The following is a 19,630-nucleotide window of genomic DNA, read 5'->3' on the forward strand; positions in this document are numbered from 1 at the left end:
CATGGTCCTTGGGATGAGAAGGATGGAGGGAGGATAGATTGAACAATGATGATCGAAATTCCATCTACTCACAGAAATGGTCTTTTCCTTTCCTTAAATAGAACCTTATATACGTTCCAAGCAGCACTTAAGTGCCTTTAAAAACAACAGCACCAACTACTACGTCTCTTACACACACACACACACACACACACACACACAGTAGGAAATGTATGGAAGGGCATGCAAAGGATGTGCACTGACAAATATGAGTAAGAATGTTCATAGCAGCATCACTTGTAATAATCAAAACTAAAAGTACATCAGGAGTAGAATAGATAAATAACTTATGGTATATTTGTACCACAGAAACTCGAGAAACTACCACTACACTCAATAATATGAATAACTCTCACAAACCTAATTTTGAGAGAAAGAAACCAGATTCAAAAGACTGTACATATAATGTATGAATCCATCTACATAAAGGCAAAAGTTAGCAAAATGAATCTCTGGTATTAGAAGTCAGGATAATGGTTACTTTTTTTTTTTGCGGTACGCGGGCCTCTCACGCTGTGGCCTCTCCCGTTGCGGAGCACAGTCTCTATGACAATGGCTCACGGGCCCAGCCGCTCCGCGGCATGTGGGATCTCTCGAGACCGGGGCACGAACCCGCGTCCCTTGATTAGACCGGGGCACGAACCCGCATTCTTTGTATCGGCAGGCGGACGCTCAACCACTGCACCACCAGGGAAGCCTGGGATAACAGTTACCTTTGAAGAGGAGTAAAGGGTAGAGATTTAGAAGAGCAAAGAGAGGCTTCTGAGTGCTAGTAATTATTTTTTTTTACCTGAGTGATGAATACATGTGTATGTTCACTTTTCATCAAACTCTGCATTGTATTTTGTCTGTTTCTAAAGACATTTTTTACTTCAATGAAAAGTTTATTTAGAAATTATATGAGAAATGAGAAACTGTTTTAGTAAGGCTGAGTCTGAGTGCTCTATGGACATCAGCTCAATTAAGTCTAGCTGGCAACCATAAACAGTCAGTTTCATTTACTTACAATTAATTTGTTATTTGTAATCCACTCTTTATTTTAGAATAAATAGAGATTTACAGAAAAGTCACAAAGATGATACAGAGAGTTCCCTTACATCACTCATCCATTTTCCTTTTATTGTTAATACTTTATGTGATAATAATACGTTTGTTACAACTAAGAAACCAGCACTGGCACATCACTACTAACTAAATTCCATTCTTTATTCTAGTAGAACTAGATTTCCCACTCATGTTCTTTTCATGTTCCAGGATCCCATTCGAAATACCATGTTACATTTAGTGGTCCTGCCTCCTAAGGGAGAGGGCTCTGGTCTGTGACAATTTCTCAGTTTTTCTTTTTTTTTTTCATTAACTTGGCATTTAGTTCAGGTTTTTTATAGGATACCTGGGCTTTCTGATGTTTTCTCAAGGTTAGACAGGGTTTACAGGTTTTGAGGAAGACTATCACAGAGATGAAGTACCCTTTTCCTCTCACCATATCAAGGCACATGCTATCAACTTGGCTCATCACTAACCGTGTTAACTTCCATCTGGCTAAGGAAGTGTTTCCCAGCTTTCTCCACAATGAAGCTACTTTCCCCTCCTTTCCATATTCTTTGCAAGCAAGTCACCAAGTGCTGGCCACACTCAAGGAGAGTTGAGGGTGGAATGGGGATTAAGCTTCAATTCTGTTAAAATTTTTCCATTTTTATATTCAATTTATACTGCACATCATGTATTAGCTCAGTCCATGTATATAATTTATAAATAAATATCCTTATTATTTTGCCTCTTTAGGAGCAATTAGATAGCAAGTAATGTGTAGGTCAACCTTTCTTCATTATTAAACGTTTTCCATCCTAATGGAAACCTTGCGATATGCAAGATAAATATGCAAACTAAAAAAAGGGTAATATTGTATCTACTCAAAACACATTAAAATGATTAAGGGAGACCGTAAGAGCATCTTCTTCAACAGAGGTAATGATCGCGGCCTTCGGAATGTTGGGAGGGAGATGAGCCTGCAGGAAGGACTTGTATCTGGGACAGAAGAGGTTTGCAAACTTGGTGAATTATGCCTTTAGGAGCGCCTATAACTTTTGTTCCACTTTTCCTCTGAGAACCTTAACATCAGTAATCCCTGTGCATCCCCTGACCCAACAACTCTGGACTGGAGAAGTCCTAGCAGGCTGATGAGAGGAAGAGATTATTTCCGCAGTACATTTGCAACCGTGCAACCGCTGCCTTCTGGGGAGTAACAAGCAATTTGTAGGGTACGACTCCGGCAAGGAAAGCAGTAGGAAGCTCCTCCCCTCGGCCTAGGAGGGGCGGTCCAGACGCCGCCGTGGCCCCGCCCCGTCCCTGACCACGCCCCTCCGCGAAGCCTGCTTCTCTTCCTTCCGGGTCGTGCTCGGCCGGGCGCGCCGCCTTTGCGCCGCTGAGCGGAGCCTGGGAGTCGCCCCCGCGCCCCGGCCTCCCTGCGCCGGCTGGTCGCTGGTGGAGCCTACGGCGCGCGCCTCTACCGGACCCTGCAGGGTACGGCCCTTCCATTACTTCTCCCTCCTGCGGGTCTCCGTCTTCCTCTTTCGGCGCTGGGGCTGGGCCGGGCCCGGGCGGAGCCGCGCTTCGGGGAGCCCGGGCGTCCGGCAAAGGTCCCTCCCCGGCCTTACCGGCCCCGCCGCCCGCCTGCGCTTGCGGGGCTTGCTGGTGACCCTGCAAACAGCTTACTTGCCTCGGGCGCTGCTTCTTTGCTCGACTGTCCGCCGGGCGTGAGGCGTCGCCCAGTGCGCGCGGCGCAGGGTTGTTTACACCGCGGGGTTGGCGGGTAGTGCTGACCCTTGCAGCCCTGAGTCGGCCACCTGCCCGCCTGTGTACTTGCTGCCTCCTGCGCGTGCTTCCTTGATTTGTTTTTGGCACCCGATGGTTTTTACCTAACCAGGCCCATGTCTTAGTTCAGGACTGCCACGAGATACCCGGCAGCAGCCCAGTTTCTGTGTTTTAGGGATATCCTTAGAATACAGTGTGATGATGAACATCCACTTGGCCTCCTTGTCAGCATGTTTGCAATGCGAGTGGTTTTGGATTTCCTTGATGGTTTCCCAAATGCTCGTTGCCACAGAGCCTCGCTTGCAGTCACTAATTAAAATATACAAATAACTAGAAAGTCAAGATGCTATAAACCTGTGGTCAGGTAGTTGCGTTGGCAAGGATGCTGTGTCTGGCTTTATGCCCCGGAGGACTCACGGCAGGTGTGGGGATCTTGCTTGCTTTGATCTGTTAGAGGACACAAGCTGCCTTTACTGCTTCTTGGTATTCTTAAGTTCAGAATATAAGTACATTTTTTTCCACTTAAAGCTCACTTCATTGCTTCTGTTGTCCTATATTACATATTGTACCAGTTGGTTGAGTAGAGGGAGATTTTCCTGAGACATCAGTGCTTCTCTAGCCCTTTATTAGATACTAAGTTCTTGGGGGAAAGGGACATGTACTTATTTTTCTAGTGACAGTATGCATCACCCCGTAGTAGGTGCTCTACTCGTTCATTGAATTGGATCCTTCTTTCCACACTTCCTTTCTGAGTACCATATCTTTTCTTTCTCTCTTTTTTTCTTTTTACTACTGTCCCAAATTTTGGCTTCTCTGAGTCCTGCATTTTCATACTCTTCCCTTCTGTTATGGACTTGAAAATCAGAGAGGTTATCAGCTCAATGTAAGATGGTTAATTCCTTTTTACTAGCGCCGTGATCCAGTAATGCAATTATAGTCCTCTGTACAGTGACATCGTAAAATGTTGCTGTTATCTTTTACTCCTAATTATGGCCAGTTAACAAAAACCACCCTTTCTTTCTTTACTGGGTTAGTCTCATTGCCTCATCCTCTTAAATTTTGCTGTGATGAACATAATCGGTTTTAACTTCATAGATCTAACTCTGGTATCCTCTGAAGAAAGACCTTTTGCCACGTGAATTGTATATAAGTATCCTCCTCTCTTTTCTTCTAGTACTTTTAATGGTCTTATTCTTCATATTGAAATCTTTAACCTACCTCACTTATATTTTAGTATAAGGACGGAATTAAGGCCCTTTATTTCCTCTCTTGTAGTTGTTAGTCATTGTCCCCATCATCATTTGTTGAATTCTGTTTTTCCCTACTGATGGCAAGTACTGTATTTATCTGAGGCCCTAATTCTTGTATATTCTTGGGACTTTTTCTGAATTAATGTTTAGCAGTCTCTGGCTTCCTGTACTGACACCATACTGGTCTTATTACTTTAGCTTTATAATGTGTTTTAGTGTCTAGTGATTCAAACAGTGCCTAAATATTTTTGGAATGGACACATTTAGTGAGGGTAAGTTGATTTCCTTTTTTATCCCTTCCTCCCTACTCCACCCCCTCCTTAAAGTTTCTTGCATCTTGTTGAAATTATTTTTTAGCTTGCCTTTCTCATGGTCAGTTGAATCATTAACCATTGTTAAATAAATCCCTTCTCTTGCTAACTCACAACTTGCCATGTTAGAGTTGCTCCTCAGAGATGTACCTAGAAAAGCAGCTTGATTCAAAATCTGCATGTCTTTTGACTTTGCATTGTGTACTAGTAAGTGGAGTGTGTCTCTCCTCATCAGCTGTGACTCAGGATGTTCTGTACCTGGTTTCAGTAGATCTAAGGGATAAATGCCTATAGAAGTGATCCCTGGGACTGCACCATGCCCATTTGTATTTTACTATCCCAGTTGAACATCTTAAATGTAATGATTTTCAAGTGTTGCTATAATAGATACTTACAAATGTTATTGGATCATAAAATAAATGTATATGTTCTTTAAAAAAAAGTCAAGTAATACAGAAATAGCCAAAGGGGAAAGTGAAAGTGTGGTGTGCCCACCTATCTGGTAACCCCATTCCCCAGAGATCATCACTGTTTAATCACTTGTTCTCTTTCCTTCCAGACATTAAAAATACATGTGTATAAGCCTATGTGTGTTTAATAACTGGCAGTATACTACATATAATTTTCAGTAACTGCCAGTTGGTAATAACTGATGAACATCTTTCTGTGTCAGTGCATATAACATTATCTTTTTAAAGTATTTTGATATTTCATTGTAGGAATAACCCAAAATTTATTTAACCAATCCTCTGGTGATATTTAGGCTATTCCAAACTTATTTCTGTTAGAAACAAAGCCTCAGGGATTACTTTTATGTGCACATATTTGCACATTTACTTAGTTCCTTAGTGTGAATGTTTAGACGTGGAATTGCTGGGTCAAAGGCTATATACGTTTTGAAATTATGATAGATTGTTCCATATTTCTCTTCAAAAGGTTGCCATAAGAGTAAATTTATACAATTTCTGAGAATGCTGCCTGCTGTTGCTGTATCATTGCCAGGAATTGTCAAGGCTGAGTTTTACCCTACTTGCAAGCTCATAGTTTCATGGTTGCTGGTAGAAGACATGAGATCCTGGGTCAGAGACAAAACACAGCAATTACAGTAGCCAGAGGATCATCATTGTCTTGTGCCATTTCCTTGAACCCTAATTTCCACAGGGTGATGTGATGAGGGTCAGATGATTCTAGCACATGAAGTAGATTGCATTACAAGAGAGGAACCCTGAGCTTAGGGAACCTGACTCGTTCATAATAGGCTGCAAGTAAACCTGCCTAACCTTTGCCCTAGAGAGAGACATTATCTTTATTATGCTGGATAGTAAAAAAAAAAAAAAACCTTCCCTCTACTCCAGAGGGAGACCTCTCTTTATCTGCCAACAACGTTTGCTGTATAAATACCCTTGAAAGGATAGTTTGGAACAGAGATTATCAGTGACCCTGCTTATAGGATATGCAGAAATGTGAGAGACATGTGAAGAATTTTCCTGAAAACAAAATCACTGCTAAAATGATACCATTTTTTACATTTTAGTAATTTTATGGATGAAAAGTAGTATTTTTACTGTTTCAATTTTGCATTTGTCTGCTTATTGATGAAGTCGAATATCTGTAAATGTTTTGTTACTTACCTGTTCATATTCTTTGCTTAGTTTTCTGTTGAAGTGTTCCTCTTTTTCTTACTGATTTGTAATAGCTCTTTACATGCCATGCTATCAATGACCTGGTACACCATTTCTAGTATTTTTTCATAGTTTATTCTTTATAATGCTGTTTCTGGGATCTTTTGCCATGTAGAAATCTTTAATATGTATGTTGTCAGTTCTGTGTTCTCTTCCTTTATGGCCTCCTGAGTTTCCGTTCCAAGGTTTTTAAAATACTCTTTGTACATATTCTCTTATTGGATATTTTGTATTATATATTTAGATTTTTAAAAAATGGTTGCTTTGGTGCTTCCCTGGTGGCTCAGTGGTTGAGAGTCCACCTGCCGATGCAGGGGGACACGGGTTCGTGCCCCGGTCTGGGAAGATCCCACATGCTGCGGAGCGGCTGGGCCCGTGAGCCATGGCCGCTGAGCCTGCGCGTCGGGAGCCTGTGCTCCGCAACGGGAGAGGCCACAACAGTGAGAGGCCCGCGTACCGCAAAAAAAAAAAAAAAGGTTGCTTTGATAATATAGTTGACCAGTGAATAACATGGGTTTGAATTGCATTTGCTAGTATGACGTGGATTTTTTTCAATAGTAAATGCTCAGTACTACACAGTCCACTGTTGGTTGAATCTGCAGATGCAAATCTGAGGATGAGGAGGAACTGTGTATATGCAGGGCTAACTATAAGTTATACATGGATTTTCAACTGCACAGAGGTCCCATGCACCTAACCCCTGCGTTGTTCAAGGATCAACTGTATTCTAAATTTACTTTTCTAAATGTATGGACATTTTCCCAAAGCATTTTTGATAAGCTGTCCTTTCCCTGTTTTTGGTTTGACACATTCATTGTACTATATCCTTATTTACTGTTTTCTCAAAGCTGACAAATCAGTAAGCAAAATATATTAGTCTCTTACTGTGACTGTGAATTTGGTTGGATTCATCCTTAAAGATGTTTGTTCTTAGTGGATTTTAATCTTATAAAATATAAATTTTTTGGTTCTGTTTACTGATTTCTGATATTACTGTTGCCATCTCTGTCAGTTTTGTGTATACTGGATAGATCTTTATTGCCCATATGTTTCTTTCAGTTATTCTGCATCATTTTGCTTTACTTGCCTCTCTTTAAATGTAAAACATCATCTAGCTAGACTTTCATTTTTCCTTAAAACCTTCCCCCCTCCCAAATTGAAAATTTGTCTTTATTTATTATTTATTTTGCATTGTTAGAAAACTTTTTTAAAAAGATAATTATAGATTCACAAGCACTTAAAAGAAATTATACAGGAAGATGTTGTGTATATACTTCACCCAGTTTCTTCCTGTGGTAACATTGTGCTATAGCACAGTAATACATGCAGGAAATTGACATTGACACAATCTGCACACTTTACTCAGATTTCATCAGTTTTATCACTACAGGCACTTGTGTGTGTATGTGTGTTCTCTGACATTTTATGTAGATCTTGTCACCACCACCATAGTCAAAATACAGAATCACTCCATTACAAGGATTGCTTGCAAAAGGGCTTACTTCTTAATAGGAAAATTTAACCTATTCATATTTACATTTTTTCTCCCCTGCAAGTTTGGAAATTCTAAAACCATGTAGAATTGACTTTCTGTTGCCCTCACACCTCCATTTAATAAGGTGAGACCTTGACTCCTTGCCTTCCCCACATTCTTGGTTCAATTGATTTGATTTCCTTTTTAAATCACTTATCTTCTGTTTTTTTTCCCTAACCATCCTTTTCAACTTTACCACTACTGCATCTATAATGATTTAGACTTAACTATAAGGTCACTGGTTACTTGAATATTATGTCTTCCCTTTTTAAAAGTTATTTACTTTAGTTCATTTGTTTTTTGACTGGAATACTTTCTTGAGTAATGTTTTTAAGAAGAGTTATGGGAAGTATACTTGCATGTCTAGAAACAGTTTTCTGTTTGTTGTTTGTTTATCTATGTGAATAAGAGTTTGAGTCAGTTCTTTTTCCTTAAGAATTTCTAAAATATTACAGTATCTTCTAGCAATTTTTTGAATTTTCATCAGCTTCAATCTCTTCTTGAATTCACTTTATATAGATATTAGGTTTCTTGCATCTGTGTTCCAGGTTACTTATTATTTTTTTCATTTAGATTTTCAATTTATTTTGAACACCATGACTTTAATTTCTACGAACTTAAAAGAATTTTTTTTCTAAATTCGCTTGTACTTATTTTATGGATCCTATGCCCTATTAATTCACACTAAAGATAATAGTTATTATTTTAAAACTCTTCTATCTTTTGCATTAACTTTTGTTGGAGACCATTTGCTCTAATTACCCAAGTTATTTCTATGTCTTTAAGATGGATAATTCTACTCATATATATAAATTCAGATCTGTAGTGACTGATTTGTTCCTGGTCGGGAATCTCTCAGAAGTCATGAAGGTCTCTTTTCTGGGCAGGTGGTCCCCAAAGGCTAGGTGAGTGGCTGGGGCTCTGAGATCAGGCTTTGCCCTGCGCATAATGAATGGGCAGGACATGCCAACTAGTAGATATCTTTCAGGGTGTGCTGGTCAAAAACAGACTAATAAGCTAGGATGCCCATAAACAAGCCAATTCTGGGATACCAAATCTCCAACTTGACTGTCTTGGTCCACAGCAAAGACTGAAAACAGAAGCATACAGAAGGGTTTCATTGCTGTACAAATTCTTTTGCATGGCCCCTTTGTAGTCATTGGAAGCAACCCTGTCTTCTCCCCTAACTCCCTGGTGACCACTGATCTGCTTTCCTTCCCTATAATTTTGCCTTTTCCAGAGTATCATGTACATGAAATTAAACAATTAGGTAGCCTTTGTGTGTCTTTCAGTCAAAAAATGCATTTTAAGAGTCATCTCTGCTATTGCCTGAATCCGTGACTCATTCCTTGTTATTACTGAGTAGTATTTCATTGGATAGGTGTACCACTGTTTATCCATTTGCCTGTTGAAGGGCATCTTGGATATTTCCAGATTGGAATGATGATGAATAAATCTGCTATAAACATTTGTGTACAGGTTTTTTGTTTAAATATAGGTTTTAATACACTTGGGTGAATACCTAAGAGTGGGATTGCTGGATGGTTTGGTAAGAGAATGTAAACTTTATAATAAACTGTCAGACTTTCCCAAAGTGGCTGTACCATTTTGTATTCCCACTGGAAGTATTTGTAGCATCCAGTTTGATATCTTAAAATTTGAATGATCTGTATTTAACTGTTCCCAGATTTAAGATATTAAACACTATCTGTCTTAGGGTTTATTCTTTTGAAACTGCTCTTAAGTAAAGCATTTGCTAGGACACACAAAAATATGTCATAAAAGACAAATGATAAATTGCCCTTAAAAATTGAAAACTTTTCTCTTTAAAAGATATTATCAAATAGATGAAAAGGCAAGGGCTTCCCTGGTGGCACAGTGGTTAAGAATCCGCCTGCCAATGCAGGGGACACAGGTTCAAGCCCTGCTCTGGCAAGATCCTACATGCCGTGGAGCAGCTAAGCCCATGAGCCACAACTACTGAACACGCGTGCCACAACTACTGAAACCCACGAGCCTAGAGCCCGTGCTCTGCAATAAGAGAAGCCACCACAATGAGAAGTCTGCGCGCCGCAATGAAGAGGAGCCCCTGCTCGCCGCAACTAGAGAAAGCCCGCTCACAGCAACGAAGACCCAATGCAGTCAAAAATAAATAAATAAAATAAATTTATAGGAAAAAAAGAAAAAAAAGGGAAGCACAGACTGGGAGAAACTATTTGCAAAAGATATATCTGATAAAGATTGTATCTAGAGTGTATAAAGAACTCTTACAACTCAATAAAAAGAAAACAAAAAAGCAATGAAAATGGGCAAAATAGACATTTCACTGAAGAAGATACGTATGGGAAATAAGAACATGAAAAGATGCTCCACATCATTACTAGTCCATTGAGAAATGCAGACTAAAACCGTAGGGTATCGCCACCCACCCACTGGAATGTCCAAAGACTGACAATATTAACTGTTGATGAAGATGTGGAGCAGCTAGAACTCTCACTTATTGCTGGTGGGAATGTAAAATGTTACAGCCATTTTGGAAACATTTTGGTCCTAGAAACAACCCAAATGTCTATGAGCAGGTGAATGAATATGTCTGTATAATAGATATGATTTAGCAAGAAAGGAGCAAACTGTTACATGTAACAACAGGGAAAAATCTCAGTTATGCTGAGCAAAATAAATTAGACACAAAAGTACATACATATTTCACTTATATGTTAACTCTAGAATAAAGGACAATCTGATTTATAGTGACAGCAAGAAGATCCGTTTATTCCTGGCACAGGGAGTGGATGGGTGATTGGGAGAGTCGAGATATTCTATATCTCGGTCCTGGTGGTGGTTGCATTGGTATATGTCTTTGTCAAAACTCGTTGAACTGTACACTTAAAATGGAGTACATGTTTTGGAATGTAAGTTATACCCCAAAGTTAATTTAACAGTATTACACCATTTTAACTAATGGCTCTTTTAGCTTGAATGGCTAGCAGTGACATACCTATGATCTTGTACTTGGATTTTTGTTAGGAAGGCCAAATAAATTCAGTATATTTTTATTAGGTAAAATGCTCTTTATTTTAATGTACAAATGTATAGTTAGTATTTGGCTAAAATAACTTCACATTTACTTTGTGGTTTTAATAGCTAGAGAGAGATTTTTTCCTCTTTAGTGTGTCCATTAAAATTATCTGCCACCAGATATTCCTAGTTTTTAATACTGTAGGTTTTAGTTAAATATACATTGTGTGTCGGCTAGAGGTTTAGGGTTATTATAATTCTTCCCATTCAGATGGTTTATTCTTATTCATCATTAAACAATTAAGAAACATGTAAAATAGAGATAATATAGCATTAGTGACATTTGTAAGTAAGGTACTTTATAGTGTCATACCTGTGTAATTAGAAATATGTCCCTCTTTGTCACTTGTGAGATAGTATCTTGGGTAGGAAGAGGGTTTCCAGATCTATTGTATCAGAAAATCACCATTCATTTATCCTACAGTTGTGTGTGTGTGTGTTTTTAACATTGACTCCTTAATTCCTTTTTCGTGCTACTAAAGATTGCTTATGAAATATTTCATAAGTTTAGATATGCTTGTTAAAGTCTAGGAAAGAAAGAGGAGAAATAAGACATTCTGTAGAACTAACCATTGTCAATTCCTAGTTTAAATTGATTCTAAACCTCCTTTGTTTTCTGACAAGTGTATTCCTAGTTTCACTGGTTAGGCACTTCCTGCTTAGTCCTGGCCATTTGCTCATTAACTCAGCAGAAATTTTGAAGAGCCCACTGTGTTCCATACTTCTTGTATTTTCAAAACTGACCTTGATTCCTGGAAGAGAAATGGATACTGTTTACCCCTTTGGTTTTCAAGATTTTTCCCTGGCCTTTAGGTTTTTCTTCCTGGTTGGTTCCCTTGCCTTCTCCTTCTGCTTTATATGCCTGGATTTTCAAAAAGCCTTGAAGCTGGATGGGAGGCTCTCTTCTCTCTGTTCGTCCACATGGTTCAGTTAAGAGCTCAACCTGTTTATTCTGTATTGGGGCCTTGTTGATTACAAACTATAGTCATAATAAAAATGTTTCAACTGGAGGAGAATTTACTTAGAGGAAGAGAGAGAAACGTGAAGTTATAATATTCAACCCCCCATAGTCTCCTCCCTGACACTGTCATATTTTTTCAATATAGTACATTGTAAGTAATTAAGGGATGCTTTTGTTTAGACTTTGCTCCGCCCTATAGCATATCTAATACCTGAACAATATGAACCTCTTTTTACCCTTACTCTGATATTATTGCCTCTCTTGGCCTGTCTCTTTTCTTTTGCTTGAGGTTATCCCTTTTTTGTTTAAGAACTTCTTTTTCATCCACAGTTTTTCCAGTTCTCCATAATCACCGCATGGTCTTAACATAGATTTGGAGTGTTAAAAAAAATCATCATATTTGAGAGAATAGCTTTCTTTTACTTCTCTAATCATCTCTTTCATGAATCTTTCTTTAATTTCAATCAGAGTTTCTTTGTGGCCAAGGTCAGGTCTTTTTACGTATTCAAAGCTGCTTTTGTACTAATAGAAATTAGTACAAAAAGTTACCACTGTTTTACATTCCCTTTGAACAGTAAAATTTCAATATATATATACTATTCCTTATTGGAGGGCTTCAAGGAAGGTAATACATTTGATTCTTACCTATTGTGTTTCTGTTTTCCTTATCCATTTCCCCCCTCTTTTTCTCTATATCAAAATATGGAACTTTTTTTGCTTCTTTTTTTGGTCTACATGTGCCTTGTATTGAAGGGTTTTATTTCTGTGTCTATTTTAAACTTATATATTTAAATTCTCTTCTGCCATCTACTCTGCCAGTCTCCCCAAAAATGGATAAATGTTTATTGAGTATATATTGGCACGTGCTAAGCCCTAAAGATGTAGTTCTAATTAAGACACATTCTTAGAACTTGAGGTGTTCGTAGTCTATTAAGGTAGAAAAACTATCTCAGCATGTAAGAAATGGCACACGAAATGTAAGAGCAAGGAAAAAGCGGGTAGTGGATAAGGTCTGAACCTTAAAGATGAGTAAGAGGGTGCCAAGCAGAGGAAGAGCAAGGGAATTCCAGAGCCACACAGCCTCAGTGGGAGACTTGAAGATGCAGAGGTGTGAAAGCACAAGTGCAGTTGAGGCCGTGGTAGAGGTTCTGGTGGGTCTATAGGAAGGGTGGGGTGTTTAGAAGTGGAAGGGACAGGGAGAAGACTGGTCCAAGGTAGGTGGGAGGTTCTCATGTATCATGTTATCAGGAAGACAGCCTTCCTTTAATGGGACCTCTGTATATTTTAGAAGAATGAGGAGGGAGAAGGCCCAGAGAGGAGGCTGAGAAGTTACCAGAGGGGTGGGAGGAGATAGGAGAGCATAGAAGTTACCTGAGAAGTTACCAGAGGGGTGGGAGGAGATAGGAGAGCATAGGAGAGATAGGTGGCGTAGAAGCCTACAGGGGGCAGGCCAGGGGAGGGGGCTGGTTATGTCAGCTGCCGCACCAAGTTCAAGTGTAATTCCATTCTTTTCTTGATTGATATTTTCCTCCATTCCCTCGTGTCTTGATGTCTAGACTCAACCAGAAAAGTCCTTTCCTGAAAGCAGTGTCTCCTGATCAGTTTCATCAGGATTCAGAAATGACAGCATTTAAAGTTCAGCCATTTTTTCTTGATCTGTTACCACATGACGCCTTCTGTGACATTTTGGTAACATCCTGCGAGGCTGCCGAAACCCTCGTTTTTTTCTGTCACTTCATTGACACATCTCTGTGGGCTATTTTACAAGTAAGTATTGTGTTATGACTTGCCTTCAGTGTAGGACTCTGCCTTTTTGCCTGGCCTTTTTATCTTTCCCATATCTTTTGACTTTAATATAAGTTGAGAATCCTCTTTGGAGTTTTAAACTTGTTTTCCAGGTTATTCCATCACACCATGAACCTAGGCTTTCGAGTTCATCCCAACTGCCTCCTTTTGTTGATTTCATGAAAAGCCCTTTTCCTTCCTCCTCTTTCCTCTGCTGTCTTCTCTGCAGTTCCTGCCATCCTGCTTCTCTCCGCCTCATCGACTCCCCATCTCACTTCAGATCTCAGTAGTAAACATATGTTCTCCCTTGTCTATACCTCTTAATTTCTCTTTTCCACTGTTATTGCTTTCTCTGTAATTGTATTGTTTAACTTCGTTAAGCATTTTATAATATGAAAGATGTGGTTGAAAATAAACTTGTATTAAAATGATATCATGTCGCATAAAGCAAGTTGTTTCCCGAGGTGTATGAAAGTCTCCTGATGCAGGTTAAAATGGCTGTTGTTTTGTATTCCTTGATTGTGCTAGTATAAAATCTCAGTGAGTTGTGGGGAATTTCTTACTTCGTAATCATTGTTGACAATTGATTAGATAAAATAACTCGTAAAATAAAGATCACCCTATTTCTATTTCAGACTTTTTGTTAAATGGAAAATAATATTTTTTATGTATTGTGAGAATCCTTAAAATTAATGTAGCTTTGTTTTGTTTTGCTCAAATGTTTTATTATAGTCAAAATTATTTGAAAAGCACATTTAATATATTACAGACATTTCACTGTAAAAATGATCCTTGTATAATGTAGCTTTTTGAATGAACTGGAAAAGAAAGGTATATACCTCCCAAAAGGTATATCTTATAGTCACCCTCTTGGACAAATTTAGTGTACCAGACTAATATTTGTTTATTTGCACCAGGTGGGAAAAATCATTTTGTCTTTGAATTCCATTCTCCTCCTAAAGGGGAGTTATTGTATCTTTTGCATTTGGTTCAGTGCCCATTGGGATATTCACTGGTTATCACAAATTGCCTCAATGCCTTGGCAAAAGTCCAGATAGTACATGGACAACTTAAACTTCTGCGTTGGTCGTTGCTGCCCACATGAGTCCTGAAACTGCGGCTCTCTTCCCTTTTTCAGCTTCGTTTCCCAGGGAAAAGTAGAGTGAGCTATCCTTTCGTCTCCATATGTTCGTCCCCACCCCCCAAATACTTTTATGTGTCATCTTAGTTGACTGGAAAGGAGTTTAGAATCAAGAAGGATGTTAACAATGGGTTTACACATTTCCCTTTTTTATTTCCATGCCGTGTTTGTTTTCAAAAACAGGTTTTAACTTCATTACATTTTTCCAAATAGTATGGCTGGAAAAAGAATAAATGTATTTGCTTTTCCAGTGCTTTCTTTCCAGTGCTTTTTTTTTTTTTTTACACCGCTTTTCCTTCTTTTAAAATTTTTTGTCATTTTAGCTTTACCTCACAAAAAATTAACTCTAAAGATTATTGTTATCCGTAGTTGGAAAAAATCAAGCATCCATTTACATCTCTCCACTGAGAAGTTTGAACTTCTTCATATGTAAGTGTGAAAATGTAAACTTCATGTGTAAATGTAAACTTCTTTATATGTTATAAAGTTAGAACTCACTTGTACATATGTTACTTCAGTGCAGAATTTTACTTAATTTTAACAACAGCTTAAAAATGCTATTGCCCACACGACAGTCTTGCTGTTTTTGATATTATCCCATAATCTATGATGGTAAAAGCTAGCGGGGAAACAGTTGTAAAGTTCATGGCTTGGTAGGTCAAATAGAATTTGTCTTCCACAATTTGTCTCAACCTTTTTGCCAGGAATGATTGTGAATGTTCACATGAATGATGATATCTTATTTTGCAGGTGTTTCTTTGGTTTTATAAACTATTGCTTTCTGATAAATGCAGTTTTATAAAGAAAGTAAAAGGAGCTCGGTTGCAGCAATTTATAGACTGTGGAGAGAGAGGTGATGTCCATAGATTATACAGTCAGACCCATCCATCCACCTTGGCAGATGGGTTTCTGTCCTTCCCTTGAAGATTTCCAGGAATAAAACATCCACAGTCTTCCAAATTAGCTGAGCTGTCAGTTGAGTTGGATACTTGTACATTATTCTTTATTTCATAAATTTCATTTTTGCAGTTTAAATTTGTTTCATTAATTTTCTTTTAAGAAAGAGATGGGCCAAGTAACTTCTTTAGAAAATTACACTTCTTAATTTACCTGGGGGCCTATTTTGAAATAAAGTGTATGTGGTAAAAGAAAGAGCTATTTCATTTCAGGTTTTGGTGTTAAAGATTTGATATTTATGCATTTGTAAATTTTTTTATTTGACATATTTATACTTGTGGTAGGTGGAATGTTTGAATAAAGAGGTGATATTCTAGATAATTATTTTCCCCACATTTATAACCTGTCCTATACTTCAGCACTTGGTGTTGTATGTCCTGAGGTGAATCTGATTTGTCAACTCATGATATGTCAGCATTAGAGCATGTGCTGCAGAAACTCATTTATTTTAATACATGCTTTGTTAGTCTTTTCAGGAAAAGTCTTGTTCAGAGTGTTCTATTATTTCTTGTTTTTAGGGTGCAAGTTCTTCCATTTAGTGTGTCTGCCTACTGACTGTCCGTCCCTGTGGTTCATTTTCTTTTACGGTCTGCAAGTTTGTACTGTGATGCATCTTTAGTAAGGGTTTAGTCAGTCTCGTGTTGTGGAAGCATCCCCGCAAAGAGGTTCACATCTGCCCCTACCAGTTCAGGACCACTCTTTCTTTTTAGATCTTTTGGCTTAGGGATGGTGTAGGGATTCTCAGCCATGAAGACAGTGTGAATTTAGGCCCACACTCTGCGTGGTACACGCCTAACAGGGTTCTGATTTCCCTCCGGTGACTTTCCGCCACTGCCTAGGTTGATGTCAAGTGTACTTTGGCTTCCTGGTCGATGAATTAAGTTTTCGCGTTCCTGGCTTTACAGATAGGGTGATTTTTCCTGAATTTGGCTTTATGAAGTTTCTTCGAAATGTGACCCGTGGCTTGAAATAACCTCTCTGCATGTGTGTTAGAAAGCCCCCTTATTACAACCACTAAGACCCATAATTGGTTCCCGGACTCATACTAGCTTCAGCTCCTGCTCTCCGCCCTTTGACTTTCCCCTCTGTTTCTCACAACTGTGGGTTTTCCTCACATGTTTCTAACTCAGCTCTTTATTTACTGTTTTGCCGGTTATATTTTCGTCAGGCGTTTCAGTGTGGTTCTGACTGGGATTGAGAGGAAGAGGATGCTGTTATCTAATTTTAAATTATTTTAGATTTGTATAATTTTTTTGTTTGCTCATCATCTTTCTGTCAACACGTGACATATTTTGTGCCTACTGTGTACTGAGTACTTTGATAAATGAAATCTTTGGCTAGGTTACTTCTTTCAAGAAACCTGGTCCTAATGTAGGCCCTTGTGGAACAAGGGTATATATCTGATACAAAGGTGGTACCAGATAATAAGCCTACTTATGGAATAAAGTGGCTGGAAAAGGAATGTAGAGGTAGAGTTAAAGTAAAATAGGAAGGGTGTTCAGAAAGTGAAAGAGTTTACTGCATTAGACAAAAAGAAATGGGTCTAGCTTGAGGAGAGCCTTGAAATGTCAAACCAAGGGATTTAGATTATATCTTGTACGTAAGAACAAAAAGCTGTTAGAGGTTTTGGGTTGGAGAGGCGTTTAATGTTTTATAATCTTAGTGTTAAGGTTTTGCTCTACTGAAGAAAAGTTGTTTTATTTTCCTTCTTTTACTTAGGAGAAATTAAACTCAAGACTTTACAGGTAGAAAAATGAATATGCTTGATTTCCCTGTTTGTGTAGACAAGAGATTACTAGTCAATGCAGACAGGGGCCAGGCCTGTGTTGTAAACTAGTAGAGCTGGCTGGGAACAGGAGCGGCCACCAGGCCTCTTCTCAACAGGGTTTTCTGGATTGTTAAAGGTTGTAAACTCATCCAAATTTTAAAAATCACCAAATATATTTGGACCTAATATATTTGCTGGCATGGTTTGACCCATAAGCTATGGGTTTGCAACCTCTATATAAAAAGGGTTCATTAATAGTATTCTTATTACATTCTGTCATAAAATTTTAAAAATATATTAATTATTCAAAATTGTCCACACAATTCAGAAAGATGTGATGTGTTCAATTTGAACGTTCTGTATCTAGTAAGTAGCTATTTATCTATGATAATAAACTTGTGGGGATATTTGACTTCCTAAGTCAGAAATAAAAATATTTTCTAAAACTCTTGTCTTACAGGTAAAAGAATGTCATATTTCAACATTGGTACCTGAAATCAGAGTGTAATTGCCAGGCCACATGGATGAGTGCCAACCTTTGCATTTCTGGTGTGTATCCTGTGACCATTCTATCTGGGGTGAGTGATTTCTAAGAGTAGCTGGCAACAAACCAGATGCCAGCCAGCCATGGACTACCCTCACAAATGATGCTAGGGGTTATAAATTAAACACTGTCTGGTGATCTGTGATGTGTAAGGCAGTTAATATAGTTGGTCTGGATTAACTGTCAGCTCCAGAAATCTATATTCCCATAATGTGAAATCTGTACTTAGCATGTTCGGAAGTGAGTCATAATTAACAATAGGGAATCATTTGTTTAAATGTGAAGTTATAAAATGCCTAAGATCCTTTTGGATTTACAGCAGTATTTTAGTGGTTCCCCATATATTTTAGATAATTTTAATTTTAAAAGTTCAAGGACTTAGTATTTCTTGAAGGATAGTTATAATTTTGCATAAAATATGTTTTTTTTGGGTCATACATCTGCCATTGCCTTATAATATCAGTTTTTCTTCCCATATAGCATAAAATTGTATACATTTTCAGTATTCAGTTTTCTTAAAAGTACATTAGATAAATTATACCAGAGAGTCTCATTTACGTGAATGTTGTTTTTCTCAGTTTCATTCTGGGAAATTGCATTGGGTAAAAAGCTGTTTCTTACCTTATCCATGCATTTTTCTGTTTATTTAAATTATTTTACTTCAACAAGCCATTCATTTTTTTAGAACATCCTTCGAAGAGTTCGCGCGTCTTACCGAGGACACCTGACCTTTTGAAGCTTCATAATTCACACCTAGATGCCACCAGTCTTTCCCATGTTAACAGTTCTGACTATGTTTTATTATATGTGCCTTCGGCGCCGAGCCAGGACAGCTACAAGAGGAGAAATGATGAACAGCCACAGAACTATAGAAGCAAACAGCCGGACTTCCCCTCTCAATGCAGAGGTGGTCCAGTATGCCAAAGAAGTAGTGGATTTCAGCTCCCATTATGGGAGTGAGAATAGCATGTCCTATACCATGTGGAACTTAGCAGGTGTACCAAATGTATTCCCGAGTTCTGGTGACTTCACTCAGACAGCTGTGTTTCGAACTTACGGAACATGGTGGGATCAGTGTCCCAGCGCTCCTGTGCCATTTAAGAGGACGCCGCCTAATTTCCAGAGCCAAGACTATGTGGAACTTGCTTTTGAACAACAGGTGTATCCTACAGCCGTTCACGTTCTGGAAACCTATCATCCTGGAGCAGTCATTAGAATTCTAGCTTGTTCTGCAAATCCCTATTCCCCAAGTCCACCAGCTGAAGTCAGGTAAGACTCATTTTTTAATGACCATGTTCTATGGCTGAAAGGTTGTGGTAGTTTTAATACTGGAGGTCTTTTTTCACTGGAAGCATTCTCTTAAGTCATTTAAACAAATTGGATTTTTAAAATTTTCCTTAGTTTTCTGATAGGGAAAGAAAGATCAGACATATGAAATGTAATGCATTCTTTATACCTATAAAACCTCACACCATAATAATCATGGATTGCGAGATTTGTGTGTGAATTTACTATAAATGAAAAGCACGATTTGAACTAATTGGGACATGGGCCAATCTGAGAAGTTAGTTGGAAATATGATTTCTAACAGATTTTCAAACAGACATCATATTACTGCTTTTAAATACTTTGAGTAACTCAAAGTCGACCTACAGAGTGACACTTTAGAGGAAGTCCGTAGGGGATTAGATTTAATCTTAGGTGGATGTTTTCGTAACAAGTATATTCATTTAAAAATAAATGCTGGGGACTTCCCTGGTGGCGCAGTG

At 38.4% G+C, this 19,630-nt stretch overlaps 1 protein-coding gene across 1 annotated transcript in view; it reads left to right on the plus strand.

Annotated features, from left to right (window-relative positions):
* Positions 1 to 2,441: 2,441 nt before the first annotated feature.
* FBXL4 (F-box and leucine rich repeat protein 4) overlaps positions 2,442 to 19,630 on the plus strand; it is a 67,196-nt gene continuing 50,007 nt past the window's right edge. The window contains exons 1-3 of the mRNA XM_065888784.1: positions 2,442 to 2,559; positions 17,778 to 17,895; positions 18,547 to 19,130. Coding sequence (XP_065744856.1) covers positions 18,619 to 19,130 — 512 coding nt within the window. The 5' untranslated portion in view covers positions 2,442 to 2,559; positions 17,778 to 17,895; positions 18,547 to 18,618. The remainder of the gene's footprint in view (positions 2,560 to 17,777; positions 17,896 to 18,546; positions 19,131 to 19,630) is intronic.

Source organism: Phocoena phocoena, chromosome 12 (assembly GCF_963924675.1).
Source record: "Phocoena phocoena chromosome 12, mPhoPho1.1, whole genome shotgun sequence".
Lineage (NCBI taxonomy): Eukaryota > Metazoa > Chordata > Mammalia > Artiodactyla > Phocoenidae > Phocoena > Phocoena phocoena.